We start from the raw sequence: 26,665 nt of genomic DNA on the forward strand, positions 1-26,665 counted from the left end.
TAAGATATTTTATAAAATAGAAAGCTAAAAGTATTAAGCTTATAGAAAAGTCTTATAAAGTATATATAATATACCTTAAAGAGAAGAAGTTAGATTTAGAGCTTAATTAGAACTAGTTTAAAGAACTTAGTAAAAACTATAAAAAGAATAATTCTAATACTTCTATAAAAAATAATAATAACTATTCTAATAATACTAAAGTAGATATAAAAATAGAGATAAAGTAGTATACTTTATTATTATATTTTATATATTAGAAATAGAGTATAATATAAAGTAAGTTCTTTAGTATCTTAAGGAATATAAAGCTATTTATATTCTTTAAAGTAAGATTAAATAACTTAAGCTTAAGATAATAATAGAAGCTTTTATTACTTAGTAGTTTAAGATAGTTTTTTAAGGCCTTTTAATTAATACTAGAGTATTAAAGAGAAATATAAGCGGCTTTAACTAGTTATAAGCTTTATAATAAATTTAGAAAGTTATATTTAATAAAAAAAAAGTAAGATATTATTAGATCTAATTTAGAGCTAATATAAGAGTTATATTAGAAACTATTATAATTAATATACTTATTAGATAAATAGAATTTATAATTATAAATACTAATATACTATTCTTAATATACTTTTAATAGCTTAACTAGCTAAGGATCTACTATAATAATCTTACTAATACTCTAGCTTAAAGGAATATTAAGCACTTAATTATCTAGAAGAGTAGGTATATATAGCTTCTTTTAAATTAATATTACTAATTATTAAAGTATTTAGATAGAAATATATTAGCTTATTATCTTATAGAAATAGAAATTTATAGACTTTATAAGTGATTTAGATACTTATTAATATAATATTTATAATATCTTTTAAACTAAATAAGTTATATACTAGATTCTGATATTATATAATAAGTAAAAAAAAATATATAAGTACTACTAGAAGTAAATAGATACTTTATATTAGTTCTAATTTAAATTTTATAATAATATTAATTTTAATTATATAATCTATATTAATATTATAATATTTAGTAATTAATATACCTTTTATATAATTAATAAAGTAATAGGATTTAAGGTAGTAAAATAACTCTAAAAAAGATCTAGTTTAATATTTACTTAATCTATATTTAATATATTTAAAGCTATATAGATTAATATATATTTAGAACTACTTAACTTTATAGTTTATAACTATAAAATAAACTTTAACTCTAAGGAGTTTTAAAGCTTACTTAAGTTAGTTAGAACTATCTTTAAACTTATTCTAATAGAAGTATATTATTTTATTAGTAAAGTAAAGAGATATTACTATTTACTTTATTATACTTATAAAATTATTATAGAAGAATATAAAGATCTTAATACTAAGGAATACTTATAAATAGCTATTAAAGCTATAAATAATATAGCTAGACTTAATAGCTTAGTTCTTATATTATTAGTCTTTAGTATATACTCTAAGATAATAGAATTAGATCCTTTTAATTTATTAGTCGAATAATAAGTAGCTAGCTATTATTAAGAAAGCTATAAAAGCTATATATAAGCTTTATATTATATATAAAGTTAATAATATATTAGCTACTTAAAATAGCTCTGGAACTACTTATATTTATAATCTTTAAATTAATAATAAAGTACTTATTTAAAGAAAGAAATCTAAGAAAAGTAAGAAGAACTTTATAATTTCTTAGAAATAAATAATAAGAATTATAAGATTAATATAAAGAATAATAGAATATGGATATTTTATTCTACTTTTATATAACTATTTATTATAGATAGCTTTAATATTAAGCTATAAGAAGAAAAGTTACTAAAGAATACTTGATATTAAGAATAGCTAACTTAGAAGATATCTAAATTAATACTAAAACTTATTCGTATTAAGATCTTATTTAAAAAGTAGATTAATAAACTACTAATAATTAATAATAATTATAATACTAAGATATATATAATATATAATACTAGGCTATTCTTAATAGAGAAGAAAATAAGAGATTAAGAGCTTTTTATCTAACTACGATCTAAGAGTAAGATTATAACTTTAAGACTAATTACTTAATTTATTTAATATCTTTTAAAGAAATCTCCTAGTTAATAAGAATCTCTAAAGTAAATACTATTAATTCTAAATTTATTATTATTATTATTATTATTATTATTTAATAAAGAAAAGAAAAAGTTTTAAAAGAGAGATTATCTTTATATAAATAGATATATATAATTTAAGCTTAATTTAGATATAATATAATATTATTTACTATTATTACTTAGCTATTACTATTATTTTCTACTTTTATATTATTAACTACTACTAGATAGAATATCTACTCTCTGATTCCTTAGAACCTTATATTAACTTAATAATAATATTATTTAATTCTCTATAAGTTTATATATATTCTTTATATTCTAAGATATAGTTTAGTTATAGATTATAATTTATTTATATCCCTATATAATAAGAGAAGTACTTTTAGATAGTAACTAGAAATATTCTAACTACTAATATATATAAGTTAGATATTTATTACTTTATTATATCTTTAGTTCCTCTTATTATATCTATATTCTCTCTTTTATTTCCTTTATAATTATTAGAAACCTTTTATTTTTAAAAGAAGTTCTACTAGTATTAATCTATAGACTTTTACTATAGAAATATAAAGGGAATCAGAGGGTATAAGTAATCCTAGTTAAAGAGTAGACTCTTTTTATATATAAACCAGAGGTTATTTAAGAGGTAGTATATATATTCTAACCCTTATATACTTTTTATAATATATACTTTTAAATACCTTTAAACTAAACCTTAGATTTTAATATATATCGATATACACTTATTATTTATTTACTGGTATAATACTAATATAAAGTAACTAAGTATTTTCTTAGTATTTATAAAAGAATTTATAATATTAACTTTAAAGTAAAAAAGTAAGTCTAAGTATTACTCTTAGTATAATTATATATTATAGCTTATTAAGCTTTTTTATTTAAGTAGTAATTAATATTAATATCTAATTTATTAGTTATAAAAATAAATTAAGTATATTATTCTAAGCTATTAAAGATATTAAAGAACTTATTAAAATATTACTTAAGTAAAAGTCTTTTATAATATCTTTAATAAATAAAAGTAAGCTTTATTAATATTTAAGAAGTATTATTATCTTAATTATCTTTAAATAATCTATTATTATTAGAGTTATTATTGTCTGTTAAATTAAAAGCTTATTATTAAGAGCTTAATAATTTTAACTTCTTAAACTTACAAGTTAGATTCTTAAGTATCTTTATTATTTTTAAAAGGTTTTTATCTTATTTATTTTAATATTTAATTAGTTTTTAAAGCTCTTTAAAGCTTTTTAGAGCTTTAACTATTAATATAAAAATAAAGTATTCTTTTTAAAAGTAATTTTATTAATTTCTAGAGATATTTTTTATAAGAGATATAATATTATTATAAAAAATTAAAAATATAATATTATTTTTCTTTCTTATATTATATTTATCCCTTTAAGCGGTAGAACACCTTTTAGTATCTTAGCGGGTTCCCTACTAAAACTTAAAGTAAATAAACTATATAAATAAACTAAACAATTATTATTCTATACTATATAAAATATAGTACGAGCTTATATAACTTATTATTTCCGATTCTACTAACTTTATAGCTACTCGGCTAGCTTTACTACTTATTAAAAAGATTAGAATAGGCTTTATACTTGTAGAATTACCTGATTTCCCTCTCTTAATTAACCTTCTTTTATACTTTACCTCCCTTAATACCTAAGGTATATTCTTATTATTTTTCCTTAAGGAAATTATTTAGATTATCTATTAGAATATAAATTAGTATATAGATCTTAAAATTAAGGCTTTAAAATATAATTCAGATCTACTTTTATATGCCCGGATCTATAGCTAGTATCTTATAATAATACTTGAAGTATATAGATATATTAGAATATATATATATATAAGAATCTATTAAGAAAATCAGTTAAGAGATTATTAGAAATTAAAGGATAATTAGTAGCTAGATTATCTTATTTTAAGTATTATAAGCCTTTAAAGGTATAAAGTAATTTATATAGCGTTCTATATATATATACTACTAGTCCGGATTACAAATTTAAAGTTATTTTTAAAAGAGTAAGTTTTATTTCTTTATATTCGGATAACTTACTAATTACTTAGATAGTCAGAGCCTTTAAATACTTATATTTAAAGGGTTTCTCGAGCTTACTAGATTCTAAGATATAATATAGCTATTAATAAAACTATAGTTCAGTTCTAAGGTTATTCCTTTAATACGCTAAAGATTCTTAGTAAACTAATTACCTAAGGTTATAAGATATAAGTCTTAACTTAGAAGAGCTACTTTTTAAATTAGGTTTTCTATAGAAAAGAGAAGAAATTATCGAATCCGGATATATCTAAAAGCTCTTAGAATATCTCTTACTTTATAATTTTTAGTAGTAATTTATTATCCGCTATTTATATCTACCTTATAGAGAAGCTTTCAGATAAAGGTAAAAGGTTCCTACTTTATTTAGATAACTTATTTATAACTACTAAGCTCTTAAAATATAGTAGAGAATATAGTTAGAGTACTACTAGTATATATATTATAAAATCTAGTATTTTAAAGTAATTTAGAGATATAAAAGTAAAAGATAAAAGGAAAGATTAGATTCCTTAGAGCTATCTCTTTACAGAAGTAACTAAGAATAACTTAATTAATTTAATAGTATAGAAAGATAATACTTTAGTCTTTTCTATATCTACTTTTTCTAATAGATAGAATATAGTAAAGAGGCTTTATAAACGCTTCTTTAAACCTTTCTTTATTATAAAAACCGCTTAGAAGCTCTTTAGATTAAATCCTTAAGCTATACTTACGATTCCTAAGTTTAGAGATAAATATAATTACTAAATAAGAAGTATAGACTAAGGAAATTAACTTAAGAGGCTAGATACTCTTAAAAAGCTTTATTAAAAAAGTAGCTATTAAGCCTTAACTATATAGCTCTTAGATATAGCTCTTATAAATACTTATAAACTCAGTTTCTACTCTTAAGTACTTCCGAAGAGTAAATAAGTTAATTAAACTAAGTTCTAAATAGAAGTTCTTAAAGAATATTTCAGATTTACTAAGGAAAATTATAGAAAACATAAATTATCTTTAATATCTATTATTAAAGACCCTAAGGAGCTTTCTTAAGTAACTAAGTATATATTAAAGCGATTTTAGGTTAAAGGGAATTATATAATATATATAAAAGAAGAGGTATCTTAGTAAGTATAAAAGAAAGTTCTAAAAGAGCTTTCTATTAATCTCCCTTTAACTAATTAAGGATCTAGATATAAAAAGCCTTAATGTTTAGCTATAAAGTTTATAAGGTTATATTTTATAAAGATAGTAATTACTTTACTTAGTATTATAATAAATAATAGAAGCGTTATAGCGATTCTTTAAATACTCTTGATTTTTAGTAAGGATTCTAACTACTAAGGCGCTAAAAGGCGTTACTGAACTACCGCTTAAGAGGATAAAGTATAATATAAATAAAAAAGAGTTTAAAAGCGGATTTCTTTTCTTTAATATTAAAGAAGTAATAAGATTAATTATAAGAAAAGTATTATATTATATTTTATTTACTTTTTAGAAAAGATTAAGATTGCTTATAAGAAAATATAAATATAGAAGTAAAAAGTAAGAAATAATACTTAAGTTATAGATATAACTTAATTATATTTAAAAGTACTTAAGAAAATAATAAAATATAAGAAGTAAAATAAAAAAGAAAAAACTAAAGATATAACTTAATTATACTTAGAAAATACTTAAGGAATTTGATTAAAGTAGATATTAAGGTTTTTATAAGTAAAGTTAGTTTTTTCTAATATAATAATATAATAAATATTTATTAGTAGTTATAATATAGTATAAAGTAGAAAAGATAATAAAAGAAAGAAGTTCTTAAGAAGCTTTAAGAATAAGTAAGAGAAATATAGCTACTAATAAACTAAACTAATCCTAAGTTTATTATATAACTTTAGCCTTATAGTCTTATAATATTCGTCTTATTTATATAATTCACCTATTATAATTAGTTTATTATAATTATATTTTAAATAAATATTAATTACCTTTACTTAATATTTTAATAGATAAGACTATTATTATAATATAACTTTGGCCTTTTATAAGGTAAGCGTTATAGTACGCACTAAACTCTGACCTCAAGCCTAGAGCACACTTCACACCTAAGATCCGTAGGTGTTATCTTTCCAGGTTTAGCCAAATCGGGCTTGCGCGTACTTATCTCGCTTCTCTGCTCACGGATGTATTATTAAATACAGATTTGCACAGCCATCAATGAACAGCGGTAAATATCTCTCCCCCAGCGAGACCTTCCTCCGTAACCTCAAGCTATACGCTCCTGCCATATCCACAGAGCCCGAAACGACTCGAAGAATAAACAAATGATCATCTGCCAATTAAAGCTAGTACGGAATTGTGAAGATGCTCCAAAGAAAAGTGCGGACCTAGTGAACTTGTCAGCACAAGGTGTCTTGCACATCGCTCCGCCTTCTGGTGCGAGCTATTGGCATTCTTGAGGCTGGGAGCTTCATATCCGTAGGCAGATAGCAATCCAAGCCCACTGGTCATGATAAGTACAGCTAGGAACCCGGGGAAGACTAGAAGAGGCATATCTTAGCACAGGGCAGCATCAGCGCCTGAAACGCTGAACAGTCGACAGTGTCGATTAAAGCTCCTACGAGGTGACGTTCTGCTGGCCCTCCGGGGGCAATTGCTGTGGAGGCTCGATAGCTTTATTAGCAATTCTGTGAAAGACTTTCGAAGGAGATCGCAGAGCATAAAACTCTTGCTTCTGCCGCAGGACGAGAATACAACTTGGAACAACAACGGTGTCTTAGCGAAGCGAAGAAAACCATAGCACTTGCCGTTGGCAACTTTCAAGAAATCTTATTGGTATCCGCGACCGTCGACTCGCCCAACGCCCCTCCAAATTTCCAGGAAGCCATATACGTACATTACAAATAGAGCAAATTAGGATCTCGCAAATCAAGATCTCGCAAGCCTAGCACGAGGTATCAAATCCACTTGAATCCCTCAATCTTAACCTCCTTATTTCCCTCACGCTTCTTCCGAATAAGATCAAGTTCCTGTTCCTTCCCAAATGTCTGCTCTTGTTGGACAGCTAAGTTGGCAATATCAATATCGCGAGCCTCCTTCCAGTTGTCACCATACAACTGCCTGTACATGTCATCTGTTCCCCTCTCCATGTCTCTGTTCCACTTATTCAGTGCCTCGAGCTTCCGAGAGAATATCGAGCTACCTCTTTCCTCGGCGCTCGTCTTAATTTTCTTTAAATTTTCTCCCGCAGTGATCTCCAAACAAGCCGCCCGAGCCTTACGTTTCTTATCATCTTCCTCCTTGCGACGGGCCTTGTCGGCAAGATATCTGAGACTGTGGCCCAGATCCTGCTTCTCCTGGGGGATGGGATTCACATCTAGCGGGGGTGTTGTGTAGAAGATGATTCTGCCATATTCATCATGGTGGAACTGAGCTCGGATATCAGCTGGAATGGCATTGTGAGCCATCTCAGGTAGCGTGTAGACTTCGATCGGTCGTGGTGGGTGATATATCGCATGAGCAGTATGTAGACTAGAGACTGGTACCGCTGGTCGTGCAGCAGTGCTGCTGCCCTGATAATGGTTGTAAGTGGCAAGAGGATTTGGTTGATGCGTTATGGGTGTGGACGTAGTAGAGTTTTTCTGATAGGGACCCTGAGGCTGGTATTGAGGCGTCTGAGACACATTAGAGTGAGAGACCGAACTATGTGAGCCATAAGAGTTTTGATGGTTCATGGGAGCTGGGGATGCTGAGGGCCGAGCCGGAACGAATTGCTGGCCGTAGGGAGTTTGAGGTATACTCTGGTTCGCCAATGGCGACGGAAGAGGAGGGTTCGAGGCATTTCCAGACATTGCCGAGTCTGCTCTATCATACTGCAGGCGGTCGCTTGTTATTGGGCGGCGAACCGGTTCGGGCGAAGGAGGAGGGGGCGATGGAGTTGGCTCAGGGGGTGGAGATTCCTGCGCTTTATTAGCCCTTTATTCCTCGGCCGCTTGCCTGCGACAATGAGTATGTACACTTACGTTCGACTCTCGAGGGCGTCTGTGAACAGCGCCAACGATCGGTGGCGCATTCGGAGCACCCCATGTGGGTTTGGGAAGAGGGTCGTCATCTTTGGCATCCTCTCTGAGAAGATGCTTAATGGGACTAGGTACCTTCTTCATCTTCCTCGGAACGTCAAATAGGTCCATTTCGTAGTCCTTGTCTCTGACTTCATCTGGAACACAACTGGCCCATGTCTTGATCTTGTTCAGCTTGAACTTCTCTTCATTGTACCGTGCTTCGCAGACATAGACTTCCTTATCCAGTGGAAATCCCCTGGGTCGACCTTTGTTGAACCGAGTGAAGAACATCACAAAGCAACGATCAACAACCTCTTCAATTTTGTGGTCTCGGTACTGCCCAGTCTTGACGACTTCATTCTCGAAAAAGTGTTTTTCAAAGCGATGAACTGTTTGCTCGGGCCGGTAGTACCAGCAGGCGTTGATCCACTTCTCTCCTTTGGGGTCTTGCCAGGTGCGATAAATTTGGGCCACAATCGGCTTAGTTACGTCGTTGGGGTTCGCCAGATGAATCCAGTCTCCTACTTTCCATAGCTCATTGTTGTAGAGAATTTCAGGTACTGGAAGCCGACCATCATCGTCGACGAAATCGCTATCAGGCTTCTGCTTCTCCTGCTCCGCCAGAATTCTAGCTTCCTTCTGGAGATCAACAGCATCCTTATAAACCTGGCTGTCCTCCACATTGTAAATTTTGGCGTTCTCAAACATGAGTTCCAAATCTTTCAGCGCCTGGTCCACAGAGTGATACTTCTTCCTCTTCGCCTTCTTCTTGATTAAATCCATCGCAATGGGGTTCTTGATCTCCTGGTAGTACTCTGGCATCTGGGATTTGTCCGGCAACCTCTCAAAGGGGAGGATCTTGAGGTCCCCGCTGCCAGAATGTTTGAATTTCCGTAAACCCTTCAAAACAGAGTTGATTCGTGCCTCCATGGGGGTGTGAACCTTTGGTGGACGGCCACGCTTCTTTTGATATTCGGGGTCGTCCCTTCCACCATCTTCTCCCTTGCCATCGCGCTTCACGGTTGCAGATGACCTCCTGCTCTTCTTTCGGTTCCGCCGCGGGCGATCGTCATCCGAGTCATCATCGTCCTCTTCATCTTCGTCTTCATCATCTTCGTCGTCAAGCTCTTGCTCCTCATCTTCAGGCAGAGGTGGCGGGGAATCTTCAACTTCAGGAATTTCTCCAAGGTCTGGTAATTCGGCAACTTCAGCAGTAATGGTCATGTCGTCCACTATTTTCTGCAGCTCAGCCTTGAACAAGCTTCGGAGAGCCACTGCGTCGTTGTAGACGAGAGCGGAGGGTCGGTTATAGACCTGGGCATTATGGCAGATAAGAGCAAAGTCTCGAATGTACTCTTTAAAATTGTTGTATTGTTTCTTGGATATTTTGGCCTGTCTCGCGTGAGTAAGCAGCTTATGCGCGAAGGCTGGAATGTGTTCGACCTACTCTGAGAGTGCTGAACGCAACAGGCTCCTTGATGATCTCATAGTAGTCTGGCAGTGCTCTCTTGCTGACAACACGTTGGAAGCTGCCAGAAATCTCACGGCCACTGTTTAAAGCCTTGTTAGTAAGGACAATGATAAGAGCAGGAATGCGCGTCACGTACTCTCCGTCACGATAATTTGTCAGGCGATGTAGGATCCCATTCATGGTCTCGTAATCTTTCTTTGTGAGTCCACCAGCCGCCATCTCTTTCGTTGGTGTAGGTGGAGGTAGAAAAGCTGGAGCAGAGCCAGAAGAAGTAAGTGCTTCGGGATTGGGCGATGGTTCTGCGAGTGTCGCATTGTTGTTGAAGACTGCCTCCTCAGCCTTTACGTTCGTTTCGATCTTGGGCTCTACTGCTGGCGCAGTATCTTCTGGTGGTTGCGATGACATCTCGAGAGTGCCAAAGAGATTGCACCTTGTTATGGTCGGCAATGCGACGTCGGCGCAATGTGGATGTTGAGAAGTTGGCGTCCGCTACAACGCGATCTGAAGGGGCATAAATTGATGACTAAGCAGCATTCCCTTCAACACCCCTCAAATCTGCAGGGCCCCAGGCAGAGAACGATGCACAGATAGTTTACTTATTTCAGTTAATAGCAGATCCAAATCCTACCTATTACATATAGGTTGACATCATTGACATTGATTGCTGGTAATTTTCTTCTCCTCTTGAGTCTGCTCTGGCAGTGAAATGCCTTCTCGTTACTGATCGGTTATCCAGGGAAGCTTTGTGTCTTGCAAGAGCTACCTGCTTATACTGGCTGGCATATTGCTTTCACTCTAAGAAGTTCACTTTTGATCAGCTTAATTATTCACTGTACATTACAGAATTGACCATCCGAAGTTTCGAATATCATACATAGACTGCATTTTCCCAACCTGCACACTTTGAACGGGACCTCCATTTCTAAAAGGCAGCATACTACCCCACCACAACCATGCGAACTCGAGTTCGAGCACCTGCAGGAGCTTTCACCATCACCCTCCCGGACGATGCAACAATCGGAGACTTAATATCCCAAATCACAGAGAAAACCTCCATTTCTCGATTCGACACAAAGTATGGATATCCCCCGAAACCGCTATCGTTGCAAGAAAGCGATAACTTATTACCATTGAGCAAGCTGGGCGTGAAGCTGGATGGTGAACAGCTTACGATTAGCCAAAAGGATGATGCGCCCGTAGATAGAGGAAACAGACAGGCAGGTACACAGGGTGTTTCCTCGGTGCAAATACCGGGGCAGGGTTCGGACGGAGCTGCTCCAAAATCCAGTGAAAGCAAACTTGTCGCACTGAAGAGGCAAGGCATGGAGGGAGACGTCCCGGAGTTAATAATGCCAGGTAGAGGCACTACTGTTGGTAGGCGATAGAAGATATGGAGACATCTGTATCTCTTTATACTAATATCTTCAGTTCTTCGAGTAATGCCGGACGATAACAGCTGCCTCTTCCGAGCATTTGGCACAGCAGTTCTTCCAGGAGACGACCAAAGCATGACAGAGCTTCGATCCATCATAGCCACAGCTATCCAGTCAGAACCGGAAACATACTCCAAGGTCGTTCTAGAACAGGAGCCGGATGATTATTGCAGATGGATACAGACTCTTGATGCATGGGGAGGAGCTATTGAGATGGGGATACTAGCGAATTACTTTGGAGTTGAGGTCTGCAGTATTGACGTTCAGGTATGCTCACCGTTTATCTGAGTCAAGAGAGAGCAGGCTAATACAAAGTAGTCTCTAAGGATAGATAGATTCAACGAAGATGCTCTGACACGATGTATACTCGTGTACTCTGGTATCCACTACGATACCATTGCTGAGAGTCCGATGACAACAGATCCAGAGTTCGATACAAAGGTATGGGGGACAGACGACGATGAGATCCTACAAGGGGCTTTGGAACTGTGCAAGAAGCTACAAGCAAAGCATTACTTTACAGATACTGGTGGGATGGCAATCAAGTGTAACAAGTGTGGTGCCATCGTCTACGGGGAAGGCCAGGCGAGTGGGCATGCCCAACAATTTGGACATTATGAGTGAGTAATTCTTGATACCTTTTCATATGCTAAAATGGAAATACTGACTACTGTTCCCCAAAGTATGGCTGAGTTACCGACTTGAAAATATCCATGTTAACAAGGCAGCTGCTGAATGACGCCTTCCCCCGTTGTGTTATGGTATACATGGTCTACGAAATCTGGGCTGGGTCTAGAACAGCACGACAAAGCAACATAGTACGAGACATTAGAGGGATCTCATTTTCCCCGAAGCAAAGAGTAGTCGCCCTCCTTTTCATTGCACAATTCATCACCGACGTCCATGCATTCCATAGAGCAGCATGCGCTCCAGTGGTACTCCCTTTATTGCATAGCATTAGCCGTGATGCAATTTTTATTTTTATTTTTTTTATATATATTCTCCGTAGAGTGACGGTCAGTCTGTTACTGAGTTGCTTACGGTACCTAGGTAGTCAAAGTGCCTGCAGAGTCTGGAAAGTTACCCACATCTATCCGTGTTTGTTGTTTCTCCGTCGCTTATTATTCTCAAGGTCATGTGCATGCCTGTGGGCAGATAATTGATTGGAAAGGTAGTCAAAAAACCACTAGTAAAAGTACGTACAAGAAGGCGACCAAAATTGGTCTGGTGAGAATGAAGAAGAAGAATCGTCCCCTAATTTCCGCCTTCCCAGAAAGTTAACATCACACAATAAGGACATGTCCATCTTATGTAATCAATCCATAACTCAACCCCGTATTTCATTCCCGCCTCTCTCAGTACCAAACGCCATCTCAGCCACACGAAAATCAAAACACGACCCCGAACAAGAATGAGCTCTAGATATTTGAGGTGTGCTGGAATTTCTCCATCTTTTAACGCATCTAACCAGAAGGAGCATTGGTTCCACCCATACCCCAGAATTGCTCGGCTTCAAACTGTAAACGCGTGTTCTGCTTCCACATGTCGTTATATGCCGTGAAGAAAATGACCGACTCTGGGTTCAAGGCAAAAGACTTCTTAATGGAGCTGATAGCAGCGGCTTGATTTGGGATCGATGCGACGGCAGCTCCATTAGAAATACCCTTCCATGGCCAACCGGTCTCGGTCACAACAATCTTCTGGTTCTTGTTGGCTAGCTTCTCTTGTAGAGTAGGTATCTGAGTTATCAGGAAATTTCCAGAGTCCGCAGCAGCAACTTTACCGTCAAAGTATGGATGACAGTTGACAGCGCAATAATCCGAGGCATCGCAGATCGAAGGATTATCACGTGATGCCACCAGAGTATCAACAGCGACAACATGGCCAGTATAACCAGCGGCCTTCAGAAGCCCACGAACAGTCCCGATAGCCTTAACGACGGTAGGAGCGTCAGCTGCCCCAGAGTTGACCAGTTCGTTGCCGACAGAGATCGTATCAAAATTGCTCCAGTCACCATTGGCAGCTTTCACGATAGTATCAACCTGCGAGGCAAGGTTATTGATGTCGAAAATTCCAGCGAAAAGCTTGATCTTGCGTGCCTTAACAACCGTAAGGACATTGGAGACTTGCTCACAATCAGTCCCGTATGTTCGGATGAGCTTGTACTCGGTGGAGATGGACTTGAAGTCCTCCTGGACTTCGCTGAGCGACTTGCACGCGCCACTAGCTTTGTACGGCGAGTAGACGAGTCCGAAGCCAGTGTCGTCTCCGGTAGAGTATGTTGGAGTAGATGCTGGAGAGGCGGTTGTCTTGGCTGGTTTTGCAGCGGCAGGAGCGTTTTCAACAGCGGGGGCGACTTGAATGGCTGCTGGGGCTGGTGCAACAGGAGCTGCTGGTGCAGGCGTCTGAACTGGAGCGACTCCTTCAGTGGCAGTAGAAACTGGCTTGCCGTCCTGGTCGACATAGACAATGACCTGTGGAGAGTCTGTAGCCTCTGCATAGATGGTATTGACAACGGCAACGACCACATCGCCATCCTTCTTGGCCAACTTATGCTCGTGAGCATGGCGACGTCCTGGTTCAGGTTAGTTATATGCCCTGGCCAGACACGGCGCACAGCTTACGATGAGGTTGTGCAGTAGCGAGTCCAAGCAGCGGAAGTGCTGCAATGAAAGTGGAATACTTCATTTTGGCGTAAAGATTGGAATTGCGAGTTTTGGGGTCTGTAACCGACCAGCGGTTAGTGTCAAGTCGAAGTGGTTCAGAAGACTCCAAAAGAATCCGTGCTGGAGATTTCGTTGCTCAAGAGTTGGACAAAGGTACAGAGTCAAGAGATATAAGTTCCTTATGCGGAGCAGCGACTGAATTCTACGAGACTTTCGGGGGGTGGGGGGAAGGAACGATTCACAACAACCACAACAATAACAATGATGCAGAAGCAATGTCTGACGCGACCAGGCCAACGACATACCTAAGGAATGAATGCCAACTGGGGCAGTGGAGGACTGTCAAGAAGGAATGCAGAAGGTAAACTGGATGGGGAATGAAAGGAATGCTTCAGACTGACGAGAGTTGTGATCAAAGAAGGAGTGAGTCGGATGTTCTTTCTGATGGAGAGAAGATCAAAGGAAGGAAGAAAGGGAGTCAGTCAGTCAGCGAAGCAAGGAGTCGTCGATCCACCTGGGAGAAGGATAGAAGATGAAGATGAAGATAGACTTTGGCACGTCGTCAAGACCATGTGTAGTCAGGCGTCCAAGGAAGGCAAGGCAAGGATGAGAACAGTACTCGGACGGTGGAATGCTGAAGCGCGGAGCGAGAGCCGGTCTTCTTGTAGGAGAGATTCTGACCGGCACAGGGATCTGGGCAGGGCCTGGCAGAGCAGGTCAGGGTGGGGCGGAGGTGTGGAGAGCAGGTACGCGGACTGCAGAGACCACCTGCATGCAGGGCCTACCTTACAGTACAGGTAGGAGACTGGACCTTCTGGGCTGGTGATGGTGGGGTGGAGAACAGGGCAGACCTCCCATCTCTATCCAGAGTGGGACTTGGTACGGAGGTAGGTAATTTAATTTACTACTACTGTAGAAGGGCAAGGGCGGTTTAAATCTACAAAGAAACATCCCTTACCCGTAGATAGACAGGCTGAAGCCAGAGCAGCAGCACTGCGGAGGATTAGTCCTCGTACCTTAAAGTACCTTCGAGTGTCGGAAGTTACGGAGGTAGGTATGAATCTTCACATCATCGTAGCGCCGTGAGGGAGCTATTCTAGTAAGACAGTCTTTTCTTCGCACTATGTCCAGCTGGAAAGCGGCAATATGAAGGATCGCGAATCCTTGTATGGCATCATCCATCAAGGCTTGTGGTGGTGCTGTACTTATCGTAGATAATTTGACGATATTTCCAGGATTACTGGCGCGCCGCAGCGATACCTCCCGTTGTAGGTAGGCAAATCTGTCAAAATCTGGATTTTCAAGGCATCCTTGGCCGGAGCTTGGCAGGGCAGAGCGGCAGAGCGGACGGTGACAGGGGTTCGTAGGCCAGGTACCGGTAGCCTTTAGGGTACCCTACGTACCTGCCTACCTACGAGCCTACGAGTACCTCCACCTCTGTTGTACAGTCACCTCATACAGACTACAGCACAGTACAGTACAGTAGGTTTACAAGTTACCTTGGGGATACTCCGTACCTACCTACGGACTGATACAGTAGGTCTGGGGTCTGTCTGTCTGTCTGTCTGTGGGCGTGGCTGGCTCGGGTGGCTCGGGTGGGTTGACCAAGCAGGGATGGCTTCAGGTACGGGTTACGAACTTACGGGATCGAGGGGATGCATGGGTACTGGGCAGGGAGGCTGGCAGGCAGGCTCGGCAGGGCATCCGGATCCCTGCCTGTGTGCTCCCTGCTCGGCTCCTGTCTGTTGTTCCTGAATTTGGCGCGCCTCGCCTCGCCCCTCCCTCCTTCCCCTCTCTTCCCACTACTGCTACTCCTGCTATCCCGGCTCGCCCGGACATGCATGTGCAACAGGAACGGGGTACGAGTGAAGAGGGAGAGACCAGCACGCAGCACCTTGCACCCTTTCGTCGCTTGGCTGGCCTGGCTGCACAGCCCAGCTCCCTTCTTCTGGTGACTTGCAGAGTGATGGAATGGGACAGGAGGGTCTGACAGCGCATCGCCAATACGGACTCAAATACAAGTACAGTGCAGTATGCTCCTTTGCTGGGCAGAAGTCCTTCGTAACGAAGGAGGTATTGGCCAGTCCGGGGGTTTCATGGTGCTCCAGCTGCGACACGAGATGGTGCCCTCTCGAGGCCCTGTTCTGGCCTTGGCGGCGGAAACCAGATGAACCGCTCACCCCGCCGCGACCAGCGCGAGTACGGAAGTACCTTACGAACTTACCACCATCGAGGCGACAAGCAATAATACCTTAGCACAGCACCAGCACCCGCAGTTATCTTGCTTCAGCCTAGGTAATTTATGTTGCGAACAAAATTGTCATGGTGATCGCCTCGCTCGTACCTTCATTGACATCGACACCAACAGGTTCAAGCTAGTAGCTAATAACACATTCCGAAAATAACATCAACAGAAAGCAACAGTAAGTACACATCCATCCCAAACCATCCCATCCTCCGAGTTTGTCTCATGGTCGCACTGCACGCGAATAGACAGTGACGGCTCTGCCTATTCACCGGCTGGGTTGGCAACATTTCAGACCCCGTCGCAGCGACAAATCCAGAATACGCGGGCGCGTGTATGCCAGCGAGCACCCTAAATACAATATATGATGAGGCCAGCCCATTGCCACTTAGCCAAGTTTCTCAGGGCTCGTTCGAGCTGTCCGAAAGCACGCCTTAGTTCAGTAAAGGGCTCTTGGTTGCTTGAATTTTGTCGACCGAGTTTGCCATCCGACACGTTGTGAACGCTCTCTTGCTTGAAATGCAAAAGCAGTTTCCTTCCTCTGGATGAGAGACCACATACGCCAGGAAAACTTTGGTAAGATACCTGCCCCTGACCCTCTTTCGGACCTGCAGATGACATTAGCCGGCACAAAAACTTAATGCACGCGAAAATCTCTGTCGCTTGTCTATGCAGCTACTACTGTAATGCAACCTACTCGTTCTGGTAGTAAGACCGTCACTGTCAGCATGTCTCGCATGTGAAGGTTCCCAACCAATTCGTTGGGCTGACATAATGGATTTGGATCATCAGCTCGTTCTTGCTTCCCATCATTCATGCTTTGCTTACCGTGCTTCATCCCTGAGGACTGCAGATCGCTGGAGGGTGCGTCTCTGCAATCTTTGTTCTGCTCTCCTATGATCGAGAACCGGAATACCAGGTCAGCTTTTGCAGCGATTACTTGCCGCTTGCTTTGATTAGCATAATGTTGTAGCGACTTCACCTGCTACTAGTACTCCATTCTTGGAAACTGTCAGATTGTCAGGGAGTCTGTTATCTGTCCTGACCTCACGGCTCTAAACTCAGCCATGGTTGACCAAAATGAAAACAAAAAACATAGCAACTTCTGCGGTAGTCAATAGTCTGTCTCAGCAAATGTATCAATAAAGAACATACAAGCCAAGTGACATTTATGAGTCGTAGCAGACTATCATCTCTCAGCGAGATTCCCACCGTCACCCTGTCTAGCCATTCTTCAACGAGTCGGCTGAAATAATACAGGGCCAAAAAGGGCCCGAATAGAGCGCCTTTCCTCCCCTTGGCAATAGGCCATAGCCGAACCGCAAGGCAGTGTGAATTAGGTGCATTCAATAGTTTTGTCCAGTGGTGGCTTGTTCCCATTTCTTTGTCGTGAATTGGCTTTCTGTCCTTCTTTCGCAGATGGCAATCAGATGGCTGTTTCTATCTCCTTCCATGAAACGTCGATCAAAGTGCCGTATAATGACTGCATGGATATTCATGTTTATGCAATCTGCTTGACAGCGTCGTTCACGGACCGCTCTTATCTTTGCACTTCACCATAGAGTCGACTTTCTTCCGGTGTCATGTCGTTATCACGTGTGATATCAAAAGCACCTTTTCTGAGACATTATGCTTTGAGTCACTGGATACATCTCTATCACGCTCTGCCACATACTCTAAACCATTAAAAGCTGCTGCTTTGCCACCGTACAGCACCGCGGCCGGGGGGAACAGGTACTTACGGTCTAACCTCAGATATCTCAGGTCATGAATAATATGTGGTGTTGATATTACTATCTATCGAGCCAGGAGTTTCAATCTGGTACTTTCAGCAGTTTGTACCTCACCATCAAATGGAGGGGATGATGAAGAAGAGACCAAAGCCGTCAGCCACGATAGTCCATCAAAGCGTCGAAGCAGCAGTCCGACAAGTAAGCAAGCCCACGCCCCACGGTATATTAAAGGAGAAGCTGTATGTATGGATGGGGCACATAAAGGAACTTCGGGCACTTCGAGTGCCACCGATCTGGGCTTCAAGTCATGTATAAGTGGCAGATCATGGGCAGCGGGCAGCCAGCCCAGTATGCAAAAACTTGGATTTTCCACGAGAACACACGCAAAGCGAAGATATGGTAACCGTATTTTTGAGCCGCACCGCATTACACATTATATAAACCTGCCGACTGCCCGTCATTCCAGTAGTGTACAAAGATACCACAGAATGGTATTTTTTTTAAACAATAGCGGATCACGAAGTAGCAGGTAGAGCCAACTTGCTGCTGCTTTTCTTGGTCAAGACCTTGGTAATTGCATGCCTGATCGTAACTCCTGCCTTCTCAATCTCCTTCTTCGTGAGGCCAGTGGTGATGCAAACCTTGAGCGCTGGCTGGAGCTTCCAATCTTCATCCTTACCACTGCTTGGACCGACTGGCATACTCTTGAGACGAGTGATCAGAACCCCGTTGGCAAGAGACTAAGTTATATTAGCCAAACCTCCAAGCTCGTGGAGTCTGGTGCTTACCTCGTCAACACATTCTTGAAGTACACGCTCTTGTTCCTCGATTGTCAGTCGCCTCGAGTTCACAACATCCGGTTTGAGAACTAGCAACATGACCGGATTTTCAGGAGCGCTTGTGCAATGCACCCAGTCACTCCGAGGGTCCAGCTGGGCACGCATAGCTTTAATATTCTCTCGACACTGGGCAAGGATCTCGGGTGTCGTCTGAAGCATATTGAGGGTCTCGCTGGCGGTAGTAGCAAGCATGGCGGGCAAAGCGGCGGAGAAAGTATACGACGCAGCTGAGATTCGCTGATGCTCGACAACATCGGTAGACCCAGCGCAGAATCCACCGCCAGCACAAAGCGCTCCAGCAAGTGATCCGACCAGCATATCAACTTGCGAAGCATCCACGTTTTGCGCCTCCGTAAGACCCCGACCGGTTCTCCCGAGTACACCAAAAGACCAAGTTTCGTCAAGCATCAGCCGGAACTTGTATCTGAGCTTGAGTTCAATCTGAGAGTGTGTCATTAGCGCAAGTCTATAAAACCCAGCGAAGGCTTCATACCAATTTGGGGAGATTAACACAATCCCCTACTGTTTCCGACAAGCCCTCTGTGACAATAAATCTTCGGGTCAAAGGTTTCTTTGCTTGGTCCTTAATGACCTTTTGCAACACTCGCTCCAAATCCTCCATGTTATTATGTTCGTAGTATCGAATGGTGCTTCTGCAGATTTGAAGGCCCTTTCGAATGGCATAGTTGACGGCACGATCCGCAACGATAATGTCTCCTCTCTTACAAAACGCAGGAATGACACTTGATATTGTTGAAAAAGCTTGAGCGTAGACAATACAGCCTTCAGTACCCAAGCAAGAGGCAATGTCGGCTTCCGTCTTCATGTGCACATCTTGAGTTCCATAGAATTGAGGAGGCCCGCAGGGCCCAACACCGTATGTCCGCAGGGTTTGAATTGCCTTCTCCTTGACCTGCTCATTCCCAACAAAGTTATAGAAGTTGTATGACGCGAGGTTTGTTACAGTTCTGCCGCTGGAAAGCTTGACTCGTGGACCCGTGGCACTATCTCCAAGTCAGAGAGGCGGTGGATTATTTTTCTTACAGATCTCACGTACCCAACAATAATAGGAAGCTTTTCGCTTTCAGCTTCTTCGAATGAAGTCTGCCGAGCTACCAAGGGCTCTGGTGTCCACTCGTCCACCAAGTCGTCAATCTCCTACTGTCTAGTAAGCATTTGGCCAACCAAATAGCCACGGTACGACTACCTCTTCTGTGAGCTTCACAAAATTCCCAGTATGCGTTGCGTACGAAGGTGAGAGGAGATATCGAATGAAGAAGATGACCAAGATCAGTTCAATGGCGGAGCGAACAGGATCGTCTTGGTAGCTGGATTGGATGTACCGGATTAACATGGCAGAGCCAGGGACCTTTTGAAATGTGCTGGTGATCTCGTTAACCGAACGAACCACGAATCTCTGAGCATCTTGGAACTCCATCTTGTCGATGGAGGATTTGGTTGCAAAAATTGGACATGCAAAGCTGCGTTCGTGTTTGAGTTCAGACTTGAGTCGCAATCACGCTTGCGCTCAAACCTCAAGATGTCGGCAATCGCTGACCAAAATCTCCGATAAGGTCATGTGCAGCTAGACAACGACAAAAACTCCTCACAACGGGAAAGTTTGACAGATTGACAGGACGATTCGAAGAGCGAAGCACTATTGACCATATAGCGATAGTCAAACGTCTCACAATGATAGAAAGGTCTTCGATGGCGGAGATACAAATATTAAGGCGACATGTATTTGTATGCTTGCTTCACGGTATTTGATGTGGGTGTCTAGGTAGATCTCATCAATTTGTATCAAGAGCCTGTATTATGATCCTGCTGCATAAACTGCAACCATTCATCCAGCAGCGACCACTTCATAGCCATGCGTGCCGTTGCACACAATGTCGTCGTTCTTGCAAGGCAAGTGCGGAGAAAAGGAAAATATGTCTATGCCGTTACCATGCAAACACCAAAAGCAATTACTGGAAAACACCACCACGACTATCGATTGCACCCAAAGTCGTGAAATACACCCTGTGTCAACCTATTTACTATACAGCCTGGCATTCCATTTATACATGCATCTCCTCTAGAACAGTCTGATTCTTGCATTGCCACCGGTGGAGGATGCGGTGGCCGAGGCAGAGGCACCACCAGCCTTACCAGTTCCAGTCTCGGTGTCGTTTCTTGTATCGTTGTTGTTAAGACCGGTTGGCTGGAAAAGATACATCGTATCTGCCGGCTTCGCGAAAATGGATTTCGTGTTGTCAAGAATCATGGATCCTGCAACAATCGGCCCAACAAGCAAAGCAAGGGCAATGACAAGCATGAGGAAATAGAGAACGGCATATCTCCAAACACGTCTCTTTCTGAGCTTTGATTGCTTCATTGAATAGATTGGTGGCCTAATTTGACGACTGAAATTTGTTAGATCATGATTGGTCAAACGAAAGAACGGAAGAACATACCTTGGTCGGAGCCAGAACAACATCACAGAGTGTGCCTTGTCAATCTGGGGGATAGCAAGGACAGGCAACATGATGAAGAGAAGGACATGGCCAAGAACGAAATCACCAGCGAACATGCCAAGCTCGGTGATTTTGCACAGGAATTCTCTGGCTGGTTGAGAGACCGAGTGCCATCCCATGGAGTACCATTTTCCAGTCCAGAAGGCGATGTTGGACGTGTCGGACTTGAATTCTCTTGTCAGAGCCAAAGAAATGATAAGCTTGTAGATGAAACGCTGAATGGCAGTGGCGGCAATCATTCCCAGCAAGGCTTTTGCGAAGACGAATCCCTCCAGGAAGAACATGACCTCGAAGAAAACCAGTAGCATGACAACTGCTGTACCGTGGGCTATAGCGGCAAGAACTGTACCGAACTTCTTGCAGCACATGCTAAGTACCGGACCCATACAACAAGCCATACCAAACATGGCGGCGAGGACACCCGCATTGATGGCGATCGGTGCGAAGGCGACAATAGCAACTCGAATGAGAGAATTGGTTGCATACAGCGTGGCGTCGGGATTGCGACCATCTTCTTGGTTAACACCGACCTGAGAATTGATGAAGATGTATGGAATTAGTGTCACAGCAACTATGAGCAATGGCCCAATTATTTCGCCAAAGAATAAATTGGTGAATGGTACTCGTGGTACATCGCCAGACATCTTCGAAGAAGGGTCTCCTAAAGCCTTGCGCTTGTATCCAGTGATTCTGGTACGAGTCAAGCGGCAGTACGCGATCCAAGAAGAGGAATGCGAGCGGGAGTTTCCGCGCGAAAGCCATCTCAAGAAGTCGCGGTAGTCGATGAAGAAGTCGTTCCAGGCGAATTGATGAGGATTATAGATGAATGGAGACGCGCACATGGCAAGGAGAGTGACCCAGAAGTATATCAAAGCTGGTTGCCAAATTGTGAGAGTAGCGAACAGTAGCATCATCAACGATCGAGCGCCAAGATAGATTGCAGGGCCAGCGAATCGAGAGAACAGGACACCGAACGGAATACGTGCTGTTGCAAAACCACGACCGGTACCAATGTATCTAGCACCTCCGAAAGACAGATCTTGCTGTACTGCGTTGGCGTAGATCTGGCAAACAAAGACCTCGAAGAAGGGTGACAAAGAGCAGAACTGCTTGCCGAGACGAGTCGCAGCACGCCAGAATCCACGTTCTGTCAACTCCTGGACCACAAGGGGCACGAAGGAGATGAAGAAGACGATGAAAATGGAGATAATACAACGGTACACCCAATCTAAAATTGGAGTGAGGTTCGCGCAACCGGTAGGGAACAGAGGATCGGTGATTGGGCGATTGACATCGTAGTGGCAGAGAATGGTCTGGTTGCGGAGAGCTCCGAGGTTGATCAATACAATCATGAACATCTGGACAGACAACATGATGAACATGTTGTTCAAATGAAAGCCGGGATGAGCATAGTAGAAGGACAAAAATCGGTCAAGCGGCAGTTGAGTGCCCAAGTAGTAGTACTCGCGCGAGAGCATCTGCTCACCCATACCGGTTCCAATTTTAGTCGTGAAGTTCAAGATGGATCCAAACCCGAGATCACGACCTTTGCCGCATTGGTAGTACTCACAATGCTTAATACGACCACCTCTCAGGAGAGCAGTCATACCAGCGTAGATATCCTCGTTCAGATGAAGACCCTTTTGAGCCTTCGACACACCTCCTCGAGTAGTCATGAAGATTCCGTTCAAGAAATCAGGATGTCCATAATGCAATTTCCCTCCAATAGTAGCCAACGTACGAGCAAACAGAGTACCGAATGTTTGTTCTTTTCCAGCGGCAACATCTCCCAGGATACCGATGTTTTCAGAGAAAATGTACTCACGTGCTCCGAGGATAGCAACAGGGTCGGTCTTTGGGTTCTCAACACCAGGCGTGTAGGGCGAGACGTTTTCAGTGGTCATTTCTTCAAATTCCGCCAAAACACTTCTTATCTTGAGACACTCCTCGAGGTAGTTATCTTGATTGGCATCGATGAGCTGGATGTATTCTCCACGATAGAAGATGATGGCGTGGTTCTGATTGTCTGATTTTCCATCACCAAGAATTGGGTTTCCAGATAATTGGACACGAAATTTGGGGCGACGCATACCATTTTCCATGATTTCAGAGTGGCCATCAATCAGAGCGGAGTAGAGACGAGGCTCCTCGCCTTCGACCAACGGAGCCTCCTCGTCCAGATACGCAATCTGAAGATCAGGGTAGGCACGGAGCAAGAATTCAGTGTTCTCCATCTCCTCCTTCTTGAACTTGGCATAACGTTGCATGGACACAATGAGCTTGAACTTGCGACGTGCCATGCGCTCCAGCTCGCGCTCGAGTTTGTCAGAGTTACCACCAAACATCTGAACGACTTCTGGATTTTCAACACGGTAGAGCAGTTTGATAGCACGACTGTAGTTCATGAATCCAGATATGGTACGGTAGAGGGTTTGCGAGCGTAAAGATGCCCAAATACGGGTACGGAGAGTGTATTCTGGCGCGGCTGACTTGAAACCAATACAGTAGAATGGAAGATCATCAATCTTGCTCTTGGCTGTATCCTTCTCGCTCTTCTCGTAGTCACCATTGAATTGAGACGTCTCATCAGCGAGAATCTTGGTGTCCTTGACAAAGCAGTCCCACTCGTGGGGGTGAAGCTGCTTGAGATATTCGAGAAGTGTGACACGAGAGTACGGCTCATCTTCACGAATGATCTCGCGAAGGGAGAGCAGAATCTTCTCACTGTAATGGGGAATCAGAACGGTAAATGTTGGCATATTGTCCACTGGAAGGGGTTCCGGAATTGGGGTCGAAAGAGATTGGGCGAAGAACGAGATGCGGCGCTCAGCCTCGCTCTGGCTGGGGAAGAATTCTGTCTTGAAAGAATGATCTTCTTGAGACACAAAAAACGTCGGAGCTCGTAGCGTACGCTTTCCCTCCTGCTCAGACGGAACTTGGTGGTAAAGTAGCTTTTGGACATGATCGATGGCGAGAAGGTGCTCACGGTACATGGAAATAACGATAGCGTTCCAGATCTGAGAGATCAGAACCTTTGGCTTGTACTTGATCTCCATGTCGGTCGTAGCGAGAACCTTGGAATAGATACGCTTTGGCAGTCGAGAAAATATGTTTCTCCAAGGCGTCCATATAGAAACGCCAAGGTAGAAAGATCGAGCAACTGAGTAAACCGTGTTCAGAATGATATACCACAAGAAAGTGTCGAGAAAGAAGAGACACAGGTCGGTGATGAACATCAAGGCCAACAGAATCTTCGGCTGGTACTCGCAGAGATATGTCTTGAGAATCCGGTCTCCTTGACAGCTGCTGAGCTTCATGGTTGACAGGTATCTGATAGGATCACGGAAGGACAGGGTCAGAAAGAAGTAGGACTCTACAAGTTTCGCCACAAAGACGCATAGCCAAAGACCATAAGACATCCACATCTCGTTGCCCACAAGACGGGGGTAGCTGGCAGTGAACGTTTGACTCGCGACATACTGTCGGGAATTCTTCGTCAAATAACTGCCAAACAATCCACCCAATGGCATGACGGCGAAGAAGAAGAACGAAGCAATGGCGATGAAGAATTGGACGATGCCAAGAATCAACGAGAGCTTGTCTTTTTGCTTATCCGGGAAGGCGAAGATGTAAACACTAGGACCGGCGTTCAGAGCGAACATGACGATGAGGAACAACAATCTCTTGGTAAGATGCTGTGCTCCGGCCCATCTACGCGGGACGTAGGTCCATTCAGCAATAGTGGCAGAGATCATTATCAAGCACGCGACAGCACCACCTAAAGCAGCAGCAGACCATTGCGCAGATCCCGGGGGCTGGTTGTTTCGCTCTTGCTCGTAGTTCTTGACGAGAAGAGTTGGCGAGTTTTTTGCAGTGAAAAACCAGAAGGACGAAATGTGGATGACCCAGATGCGGTTGAAGTTGACCAACATGTGGAACCATGACCGAGTCTCCTTGTAGGTCTTGAAAAACACCTTGTTCCAGTTCACATCCTTGAGCTTCAAGAATCGTTCCGGGGGCGGAAGGTCAACAATTCGGGACTTATCCTCCATGACGATGAGCTCAATGCCTTCGGGATACCAGAACAGTTGGTTGCAATCGTCGTAGCCGATGATTCTGTTATGGTCTCTCTCACGGCGGACGTACTTGCCATCCTGAATCTCGTAGCCTTGGTCACGGCAGTATTGGTACAATGGGGTGATAACGTTGTTGAGATAAGTAAACTCATCGACAGGCTCTACCAAGTTCTGGCATGCTGGTGAATTGAGATAATCATCTGCACACTTGAAGATGAAGCAGAGACATTCGGGCATAAACCGGACTTGGTTTGCCTCCCCCCAGCATAGAAGATAGAGGGCGACTTGTCGGACGCGGTCATGTTGAGACATTCGGTTCATGCGAGTTTTCCATCTGTACTCGGCTGCTTCAAGACTGTTATCGCCCTCAAGTTGTTCGAGAGTCTGGGCTTCATTCTGCGGGTCCATCCCTTGCTTCTTCTTCGCAGCTCGTCTAGCCTTGCGTGTTCTGCGATTGGCCTTCCCTAATTTCATATTGGCAAATCCGACTGCGTCATCCAGATCGAGGTGAGCGGCGAAATACCATTTTCGGTAATTGGCATTATCACCTCCAATGTAATCGGCATGGAGAGAAAGGAGCGCTTGGTTCGGGGTCATTCGAGACGCCCGAGAGTCGAGGAGCGTCATTAGATGATCGTACATGTTTCGCATGCTGTCACGCTGGAAACCGAACTTGGCCGTGAGATCCAGGAAAATGTCTTCTACCTCCTCCTTCGACAGAGGTATTTGAGCATCGGAAGTCCAGGCTGGGTATGGCTCGCGGGAGCGCTGGCCGGCTGGGAGAACATTGTTGTAGTCCATGCCGTAATTTGGCGTTGATGCCCCAGACGATCTGTTACCACCATAAGAAATTTGCGATGAAGGTGGCCGGTAACCATTGCCTCCCATCTGGCTTTCGTTATAGCTGTTGTATCGCTCGTCTCCTCGGCCATAGTAGTCCATGTCGGCAGCCCGAGCCATGTCCGACCTCATTGTGAAATCACTGAATGTCTCCGAATCCTCTTCAGAGTCCCCTCGACGTCTCGGTTGTCCTTGACCGTGAGGATGCTGCCTAGCACCGGGTGCTCCTTGGTCGTAGTATTGGTCGTTATAATACTCATCCTGGTATTGACCTCCACGATCGTTACCCTCATAATAGCCTCCCTCTTGCTGGTACGGGTTGTTGGCATCGGCATTGTAGTAGCCCCTAAGAAGAAATCAGCTTTTGTATCGACAGCTCTGAAAATTTTGCACTCACGACTCGTCGTAATATCCATCGCCTCCTTGGTGCTGTCCTCCGCTGCCCTGATCTGCATACTGGCCTCCATTGTGATCGTAGTATTGTTGGTCATCTTGATAGTACGAATCAGTGTTTCCCTGTTGATGGTGGCCGTAGCCGTCATCATAGTGACCCGGCTGCCCAGCAGGCTGCTGCGGCGGATGTCCCGACATGATTGCTTCA

At 42.1% G+C, this 26,665-nt stretch overlaps 5 protein-coding genes across 5 annotated transcripts; 1 reads left to right on the top strand and 4 right to left on the bottom strand.

Moving 5' to 3' along the window:
- Window positions 1-6,079: 6,079 nt before the first annotated feature.
- On the bottom strand, window positions 6,080-9,906 carry ONS95_006679 (uncharacterized protein). Its single transcript, XM_058500151.1, has 5 exons — window positions 9,850-9,906; window positions 9,690-9,792; window positions 8,204-9,634; window positions 6,170-8,140; window positions 6,080-6,120 (listed from the first exon to the last, which is right to left on the bottom strand). Exons 1-4 carry the CDS (start codon window positions 9,891-9,893, stop codon window positions 7,139-7,141), a joined length of 2,580 nt encoding a protein of 859 aa, XP_058349986.1. The 5' UTR covers window positions 9,894-9,906; the 3' UTR covers window positions 6,080-6,120; window positions 6,170-7,138.
- Window positions 9,907-10,302: 396 nt separating this feature from the next.
- OTU1 (ubiquitin-specific protease otu1) lies at window positions 10,303-12,282 on the top strand. The gene is made up of 4 exons (XM_058500152.1): window positions 10,303-11,087; window positions 11,142-11,413; window positions 11,465-11,766; window positions 11,830-12,282. The coding sequence occupies exons 1-4, from the start codon at window positions 10,667-10,669 to the stop codon at window positions 11,849-11,851; spliced, it is 1,017 nt and encodes a 338-aa protein (XP_058349987.1). The 5' UTR covers window positions 10,303-10,666; the 3' UTR covers window positions 11,852-12,282.
- ONS95_006681 (uncharacterized protein) lies at window positions 12,283-14,433 on the bottom strand. The gene is made up of 3 exons (XM_058500153.1): window positions 14,118-14,433; window positions 13,771-13,869; window positions 12,283-13,721 (listed from the first exon to the last, which is right to left on the bottom strand). Exons 2-3 carry the CDS (start codon window positions 13,832-13,834, stop codon window positions 12,610-12,612), a joined length of 1,176 nt encoding a protein of 391 aa, XP_058349988.1. The 5' UTR covers window positions 13,835-13,869; window positions 14,118-14,433; the 3' UTR covers window positions 12,283-12,609.
- Window positions 14,434-18,305: 3,872 nt separating this feature from the next.
- On the bottom strand, window positions 18,306-20,067 carry LCB1 (serine palmitoyltransferase component; the record flags this gene model as incomplete). The annotated part of the gene is made up of 5 exons (XM_058500154.1): window positions 18,306-18,530; window positions 18,579-19,070; window positions 19,123-19,633; window positions 19,687-19,787; window positions 19,837-20,067. The coding sequence occupies 5 exons, from the start codon at window positions 20,065-20,067 to the stop codon at window positions 18,306-18,308; spliced, it is 1,560 nt and encodes a 519-aa protein (XP_058349989.1).
- A 642-nt stretch (window positions 20,068-20,709) lies between these two features.
- Window positions 20,710-26,655, bottom strand: FKS1 (1,3-beta-D-glucan synthase; the record flags this gene model as incomplete). Its single annotated transcript, XM_058500155.1, has 3 exons — window positions 20,710-21,037; window positions 21,089-26,410; window positions 26,462-26,655. 3 exons carry the CDS (start codon window positions 26,653-26,655, stop codon window positions 20,710-20,712), a joined length of 5,844 nt encoding a protein of 1,947 aa, XP_058349990.1.
- Between the last annotated feature and the right edge of the window lie 10 nt (window positions 26,656-26,665).

The sequence above is a fragment of the Cadophora gregata genome, assembly GCF_030347475.1.
Source record: "Cadophora gregata isolate MNR1 chromosome Unknown scaffold_18, whole genome shotgun sequence".
NCBI classification, from domain to species: domain Eukaryota; kingdom Fungi; phylum Ascomycota; class Leotiomycetes; order Helotiales; family Ploettnerulaceae; genus Cadophora; species Cadophora gregata.

Bases quoted from the DNA above. Each gene is read 5' to 3' on its own strand.
- ONS95_006679 (XM_058500151.1), bottom strand. From the start codon at position 9,893: ATGAATGGGATCCTACATCGCCTGACAAATTATCGTGACGGAGA. The intron at 9,793-9,849 runs GTACGTGACGCG...GGCTTTAAACAG, and splicing joins ACAAATTATCGTGACGGAGA to TGGCCGTGAGATTTCTGGCA. The intron at 8,141-8,203 runs GTAAGTGTACAT...AATAAAGCGCAG, and splicing joins GACGCCCTCGAGAGTCGAAC to GAATCTCCACCCCCTGAGCC.
- OTU1 (XM_058500152.1), top strand. From the start codon at position 10,667: ATGCGAACTCGAGTTCGAGCACCTGCAGGAGCTTTCACCATCACCCTC. The intron at 11,088-11,141 runs GTAGGCGATAGA...TAATATCTTCAG, and splicing joins AGGTAGAGGCACTACTGTTG to TTCTTCGAGTAATGCCGGAC. The intron at 11,767-11,829 runs GTGAGTAATTCT...TGTTCCCCAAAG, and splicing joins CAACAATTTGGACATTATGA to TATGGCTGAGTTACCGACTT.
- ONS95_006681 (XM_058500153.1), bottom strand. From the start codon at position 13,834: ATGAAGTATTCCACTTTCATTGCAGCACTTCCGCTGCTTGGACTCGCT. The intron at 13,722-13,770 runs GTAAGCTGTGCG...AACCTGAACCAG, and splicing joins CGCTACTGCACAACCTCATC to GACGTCGCCATGCTCACGAG.